General features: G+C 55.4%; 1 protein-coding gene across 2 annotated transcripts; it reads left to right on the top strand.

Annotated features, from left to right (window-relative positions):
- The first annotated feature begins 771 nt into the window (after positions 1–771).
- Positions 772–4,062, top strand: TRIR (telomerase RNA component interacting RNase). 2 transcript variants are annotated; one of them, XM_060144936.1, is made up of 3 exons: positions 930–1,347; positions 3,243–3,320; positions 3,625–4,062. In XM_060144936.1, the coding sequence occupies exons 1-3, from the start codon at positions 997–999 to the stop codon at positions 3,730–3,732; spliced, it is 537 nt and encodes a 178-aa protein (XP_060000919.1). In that variant the 5' UTR covers positions 930–996; the 3' UTR covers positions 3,733–4,062. The 2 variants fall into 2 exon arrangements, with proteins under 2 accessions (XP_060000920.1, XP_060000919.1); XM_060144937.1 differs by lacking the exon at positions 3,625–4,062 and having other exon boundaries at positions 772–1,324; positions 3,243–3,319.
- Positions 4,063–7,490: the final 3,428 nt, after the last annotated feature.

The following is a 7,490-nucleotide window of genomic DNA, read 5'->3' as shown; positions in this document are numbered from 1 at the left end:
GAACCACCGGGCTCCTGACGCAAACCAATCATAAACGAACCGATTAGTTGGCTGGAGACGGTCCCGGGGCTGCTGTGGGCGAGGTCCGCAGATCCTTGTCCAGTGAGCCCTGAGCCCCCATGCAGGACAGGACAGGGCAGGGACAACACTTGCAACTGCGCTCCTTGTCGTAGAAGGGACCCTGTTCCCGAAAACCTCCTTCCAGTTTGCTCTCTGTCCGAGGGGAAACTCCAGTTCAGCCAATTCTCTGAAACTCTGCCCTGGGCAGGAATACAGGCTGGGTCCCAGGCCCTTAGCGGATACTCTTAGGTGGAGACTCCAGCCTAGAAATATCCGCGGTTTCATGAGTACTCTAGCACATAAAATAATACCCTGACGTTCAAATGGGGATCCCCGCTCCTTGGAGTCAGCTGTGTCTCTATTCCCAAATAAAAGCTCCACCCCAGAGACAGGTACCCAATCCAGAGACACCCCTATTTCTATTCTGGGGGCCCAGGCTAGATATGCCCTCTAGTTAGTCCTAGTTAGGGACCCAGCTTCCGAGATGTCAGCTGAGCACACAGCCTCAGGCGAGGTCCCACCCCTCACTGAGATTATCCCTGGTGCCAGAAGTGGATTCTAGCCCCGAAAAGCTAATATGCCCCTAAGTCCCAAGCGGGAACCTCACTCCGAGAGCCCGCTACAGCCCCAGGCGCAGACAATAGTCTCATTCCGGAAGAGACCATCTCTGCGTAACGCCTGCGGGAGTCTAGCAGGGCTATAACCATCCGCGGGGCGGAGGCGGGGGCGGGGCGGGGCGGGGCGTCTGCCCGCCGGCGCGTAGCGTCAAACCTTACTCCTCATTCACCCCGCCCCTCATGCCCCGCCTCCACTGCGGATGCCTGAGGGCCAGACCGGTCTTCCCGGCATGCATTGCCCGGGACGAGGCAAGTCTGGCGCCAAGCGCGGGCCCGGAGCGGCCTTCCCGGAATCCTTTGCGAGGTACCTGGCGACAAAATGGCTGCCCGAGGGAGACGGGCGGAACCTCCGGGCCGGGAGGCGCCGGGCCCCGCGGGCGGCGGCGGCGGCGGGAGCCGATGGGCTGAGTCCGGGCCCGGGACGTCGCCCGAGAGCGGGGATGATGAAGTGTCGGGCGCGGGTTCGAGCCCGGTGTCGGGCGGCGTGAACTTGTTCGCCAACGACGGCAGCTTCCTGGAGCTGTTCAAGCGGAAGATGGAGGAGGAGCAGCGGCAGCGGCAGGAAGAGCCGCCCCCGGGCCCGCAGCGACCCGACCAGCCGGCCACCGCCGCCGCCGCGGGTCCCGGGGATCCGAAGAGGAAGGGCGGCCCGGGCCCCACGCTCAGCTTCGTAAGGAGCCGCGGGGGTGGGGGCGGGCACCAGGGCCTTCCTTGGCAGGGGGAATCGGGTTCGAGAAAGGGGAGCGGGATCCAGGTCCACCCTCCGACCCCGATGAGGGAGCCGTCCGGGTCACCCGCTGAGGATTCGGAAACTGGATTCTCGACGAGAGAGGTCTGGGGGCGGAGGTGGGGACCCCCGCAGTATGCCCGCAAGAACTGGGAGTTGGGGGGAATTCCATTGGAAACAGCGCTCCGAGGATGGGGAAACCAGGATACCAGGATTCCTGTTTGAGTGGAATCCCGAACTTTGGATACTGGGACCATCTCCCACTATGGGGATGGGGGGCATAGTCAAGTCTGGACTCTGAGCTGTGTGGATGAGAGACTCAGACTGCTTACTGTGTGACCCTAGCAGATTTGCTTGAGTTCCCTGAGTCTCATTCGTCCAGTGTCCATTTATTGAGCACGTTACCTTGTGCTGGGCAGTGTGCTAGGTTATGGGTATGCTGTGTTGATTATGACAGGCATCTTGCTTTCCTGGGGCATCTGATCTGGTCTAACCTCATTTTCCCTGCTTGTAAAAATGGGCATCATCGCATTTTCTGATGTGATTAGCACTGGGCCTTTCTTATAGGAAGGGCTAAACCAGTGGTTCTCAACTGGGGACGATTCCCCTCACCTCATCCCCACATTTGCCAAAGTCTGGAGATATTTTGGTTGTCAGAACTGGGGGAGGGAGTGCTATTGACATTTATGAGTAGAGGGCAGGAATGGTGCTCAACATCCTACAATGCGCAGAACAACTGTCTCCCCCTCCCGAACAAAAATGATCCAGTTCAAAATGTCACTAGTATATGCGATTGAGAAACTCTAGGCCACAGAAATGGTACCTACCTTGATTGTCAACTCTGAGCTTGCTTTGTCTCTGGTGTTGAGAGCAAGTTCCTGTGGTATGGAGAAAAAAGTGTGGTGTGAGAGTAACGAACTGGGGGTCAAGTTTCTTCATCCGTCAAAAATGAGTGTGAGAATAGTCCCAACAGCGCAGGTCACTTAATGCCTGGCTGAGGGATAGGGATGGGATGTCTGTAAAGCCTGTTGCAGCCCCTGGGGCACAAGAAACCCTCAAGTGTGTGGGAGAAAACAGAAGACCAGGATGAAAGTTCAGAGTAAGACTTATGTTTGAGGAAGGGGAAGTGGCAGGACCTGGGCTGGTGTGAGAACTGGGTGGAGGCCGAGTGCCCCTCTGTGAGTGAGAATAGCAGTAGTTGTCGCTGCCTGTTTCATTTGTTCATCAAGGGGCCATTTGCAGGAGCACCTGCAAAGAGGCCAGGCCCGGTTACGTGTAGGGGAACAGTGTCGCTTGGTGGTTAAGAATGCTGCTCTGGCCTAGACACACCTGACCCAGAATCCAGCTCCACTGTTTGCTGTTGGCATGATCCATGGTACAGGCTTCTCCTTTTCAGAGATGTTTCCTCATCTTTACAATGGGGATGGTAACCTTCATCGTAAGGTGACTGTGAAAGTGGAAGGAGATAGTATATCCAAAGCACTTGGCACAGGGCTTAGCATACAGTAAGTGCTCAATAAAGGGAACTGTTGCTGTCTGTGTGGTTTCTACTAGGGGAGGGTGAGGACAGTGCTCGTCCCCACCGATGTGGGAATTCTTTTCTCTCCCTGGGAGGGCAGCCTGGGGGCCCAGGACTGCCTGGGCATCATGGGCCCAGGGCAGGCGCTGAGTCGCGTGTGCTCCTCTCTGATTGCTGCGCAGGTCGGCCGGCTGGTGGAGCTGGGCGCGGCGTCGGGACGGGCCACCGGGCCGGGCTAGGAAGGTGTAGTGGGCCTCAGCGCCGCCAAGGGCGGGCCCCGGCTCCTGTAACCGTTGCAGTCTTCTGTCCCTTCACCCAGGTGGGCAAGCGCAGAGGCGGGAACAAACTAGCCCTCAAGACGGGAATAGTAGCCAAGAAGCAGAAGACGGAGGATGAGGTGAGCAGGCTGGGTGTGGGGGGCTGCCCACGTTGCCTTTTCCTTCCAGCCTCAGTTCCTGGCCCAGGTGCCCTGTCCCTCCCTCCTCAGTATCTAGCCCTTGGATGGGTGTACTGGGTGGGGGAGGAGGGCTTTCAACAAAGTTCCCAGATAACTTGATTCTCCATATCTTTACCTCACACCCAAGACCTTTGCGGTGACTCTGTGGGTGGGTCAGCTGTCTCAGGACAGTCCTGACCCTGGTTCCTGGCCTCCTTGGCATCTCCTTCCCAACCCCCGTGTGTCCCTCCCCTCCCCCCAACAGGTATTAACAAGTAAAGGTGATGCATGGGCCAAGTACATGGCAGAGGTGAAAAAGTACAAAGCCCACCAGTGCGGCGATGATGATAAAACTCGGCCCCTGGTGAAATGACCCCCCTCCCTGCCTGCCCACGGCCTGGGACTCTGCGATGTACATAACTATTTAATGCAGCGGCAGCGCGGCAGCCTTTTTCCCCCAAGGACTTATATACAGAAGGAAACCGAGATGCTTCCTGCAGCTGCTGCAGCTGCGGACGATTCTCCAGGACTCTTTTTTACCTTGAGCACTTGTCTCCTGAGACTTCATAGAACAGTGGTTTACTGTCTCCTGTCTTCCCAGCTCCTCCCTCTCTCTGGCTCTTTCTGTCTTCCTCTTCTCATCCTCTCCTCCCTCCCTTTAGCCATCACTTCTGGGAAGTAAAGAACTTGACCTAGTGCTGGAGCTGTGTGCTTGGTTTGCCTTCTTTGCTGTTCTCCAACCTAAGCCCTCCCCTCATGGCTGGCACTGCACCCACCAAAGCCTGGATCTGGCCCAGTGAGGGAGGGATTTGGGAGGGTGTAGGGGGAGAACGAGGGTGCATCACCTCCTGTAGGCCTGAACTCTCCTCAGGTCTCACCCCTGACTTTCCCCCCCACTGTTGGGTGTTCTTGTTCAGTGTCCCTTCACAGTCCCATTTGGGCTGGGCCAAAGCTGTCAGTTTGTTCAAATCAGAAGACACTGAGCATCTCTGGTGTGCCTGGGTTTTTCTGGGCCCTGCGGCTGCTGCAGTGAACAGAACAGACCATGCATGCTCCCTGCCATTGTGGAAGAAAACAGACACAGATGAAAGTGGGAAGCCGTTCTGGGAGGTGACTGCGAAGGACAGGATAGAGGCTGCAGGGAGGGGTCTATTTTAGTTGACACATCTGACCAGAGTCCTGAGGGAGGTGAGAAAGCCTGTCCCAGGGGTAGTGAACAGCCAGCATAAAGACAGGGAGAGTGCCTGGCCCTTATGGGCAGCTTTGAGGAGGCCCCTATGACTGGAGCTGGCTGAGTGAGGAGCATGGGTGGATTATATGCGGAGCCTTGTGTGCTAGGGTGAGAAACCTTTGGGGGTGTTGTGAGGTAAGGAGCAACATGATGTGTTTTATTCAGTATGTCTTAACAGGATCCCGCTGGCTGAAGGGGTCTGGGCAGAACCTGGGAGATGGAGGAGGCCAGGCCATGATCAGGCAAGGGGAGGTGATGGGGTGTTGGCAGTGGAGGAAGTAAAGAGGGCTAGGATCTGGGTTCCCGTGGGGCTGCTCTGTCCTGCCAGCTACCTGTAGCCCTTCCAGGGAAGGGGCTTGTTTGTCCCACCTTGCAGAACATGACAGTTGATATATCAGGGGACAAGGTATCCTAAAGGAAACCTGATGCCCCTAGTGCCCCTCTAGTACTCCTTGTACTTCTGTGTCTTCCTGGCCTCATTGCTCATCCTGCTGGAGCTGAAGGCTGCCTGGCTGCCTGCTTTCCCTGGAGCCCACAAATATTTTAAGATGCCCTTGCCTCCTGACCCCTTTTCAAACCTATTAGACCTGGAGCAACATCTAGGCCCCCCAGCTGTGGGCCCATCTCCCAGGCCTTCCCAGGCACGAATGCTGAGCAGCTCGGCACTCCTGCCCATCCTAGGGCCAGGCTCCCAACCCTCTTACAACAGGGGAGCATCATGACTCTGAGGATCAGGTGGTAACCATGTGCTTGGCCCTCCACCACCCATAGAGGCAGGGGGAGGAGGGCTGAGGTAGCACCTACCCAGCCTCACACTGCCAGATTCAGCCTGTGGAGCGTGGGGCATTCCAAATACTGAGCACGAAAACACCAAACTCTCTGTCCTAGTGGAGCGAACATTCTGGTTGGGGGAAACAGACAAGAAACAAATACAGAACACCACATGTTTATACATTCTGTGGCGGGGGAAAAAAGCATGAAAGGGGGACTGTGATGAGAGTGGGAGAGATGATAACTTTAAATTGGTCGGGAATGGCCACACCATTTGTTCCAAGTCCCGAAGGAGGTGGGGCAGGCAGTGAAGATGGTTCTTGGAAGAGTGTTCAGGCTAAAGGAACAGCAGGTGCAAAGACCCTGAGCTGAAACCACGCCCGGCTTGAAGAGTGAGCAAACAGCCTTTGGAACAGGCAACATGTCCCCCCTCACTTCCTGCTAACACACTGTAAGGCTTGTCTGGTTTATTTTCCACATCACCTCAATGGTCTCCCTCCTACTTTCAGGATGCTGAGCTGGCCCAAGTGTGACTTTAACCTTGGGGATGTAGTGTGGGGGAGAGGACATAGGAAGCCAATGGAGCCAACTCTACCTCCTCCTCCCTCAAAGCCACCCACAGCCTCTGGATCTTTAAAAAGAAACATAAGTGGGAGAAGTAGGTCGCCCCTGCAGCAGCTCAGCCTCTATTCTGGAGTATCAGGAGGCAGAGGGAGCTGATGGCGTCCCAGCACCTCCTTTCACTGAGCTCACCTACCCTGACCTGGGGAAAGTCTGAAGAGGGAGGAGAATCAAATTCAGGTTTTGGTGAGTCACACAGTCCCAGCTTCAAACTATTCTGGTGTCTGTTTGCTGTGTGATCTTGGGCAAGTCATTTAGCCTTTCTGTGGTTCAGGTTCTTCATCTATAAAGTAGAGAGAAAATACTGAAGCTCCTTGTAGAGTGAAGTTCTAAAGTAAGGGCACTGTTCATACAGCCATCGTTAACTCTGACAAAGTGGCTGTTATTGCTTCTCTAGGTGAAGCAATTGGCTTGTGTTTGGGGACCGTGTTTGAGAAATACCTTGATAGGAAGGTGCAGTGTGATGAGATGCTCAGGCAGGGAGGCTGTTGTAAACTGAGAGGTGTTTGTCTCCCATCTCAGATTCACGGTTGGGCATCAGTTCTTTGAGTTTCCTTTTTGCACTGAGCGCTTCTAGTTGAAGTAAGTTTGCCGTGCACAGCGCTGTTGTGAGAATACCATTTGTACACTGAAAGGCAGTAGGTGCATAATAAATACGGGGAAAAAAATTTTTTTTTGATTTTCTATTCAGTACTGAAATTCACCATCAGGGGAGAGGAAGAAAGATCTGTGATCACACGAGGGCCAATACTGTGGACTATACAGGCAGCAGGGGTCACATTATTCTGCCCTAACTCCTCGCTCCCCCGAGGCTTGCTCGGGGCCGTTGGACACTAGACATATTAAAAGTAGGGGGTGAGCATTAACAAATTTTCTCCTGCATCTCCAACTCGCTCCCCACCTGACCCTTGTCTGAGGCAACCCCCAACCGTGAGCAGAAAACTACGGTTCGCATCCTCTCCCGAAACCCCCAGATCCCGTCCCAGCCCCTCAGCCTTATTCTTCCTTCTGCTCAACGCCCAACTCTGGGGAGCTCTCCAACCCCTCAGATTCGAGTCTCAGCCAGAGACCGTAAGCGCGGCGACGCGGGCGCACGGCAAGATGGGATTTGTAGTTCTAGGTCCTCACGATGCGCGAGGGAAGACCATTGCGCATGCGAAGGCGGTGGCTTTCCGCACGTGTCCCTCAAACCGGTTTCCTGTCTAGCGGAGCCGGCTGAGGTGGGAATCCAGTCCGCTACTTTAGGGATCCCAACTCCTGAAGTGGAGTTTGGCGCCAGCTGACCCTTCCCAAAACCCTGGCGGCCCCAGTATTCGGCAAGAGAGGGCTTAGGTACCTGTTTTTCATGAATGAACGGAGCCAGGACTGACTTTGCCAATGGCAAGTGGACTGAGAAAATTGTCCCCCTCCTCCAGGCTGGGGCAAGAATTGACCTGTGCGTCTCCCGAGGCCAAAACGTCCCTCAGGGCAGGGCTGGGTTGTTCTTTGGGATTAGAGCCCTAGTTGAT

The sequence above is a fragment of the Lagenorhynchus albirostris genome, chromosome 3 (assembly GCF_949774975.1).
Source record: "Lagenorhynchus albirostris chromosome 3, mLagAlb1.1, whole genome shotgun sequence".
In the NCBI taxonomy this organism is placed as follows: domain Eukaryota; kingdom Metazoa; phylum Chordata; class Mammalia; order Artiodactyla; family Delphinidae; genus Lagenorhynchus; species Lagenorhynchus albirostris.
The sequence above is the reverse complement of the archived record's forward strand: the minus strand, read 5'-3'. Positions and strand labels throughout refer to the sequence as shown.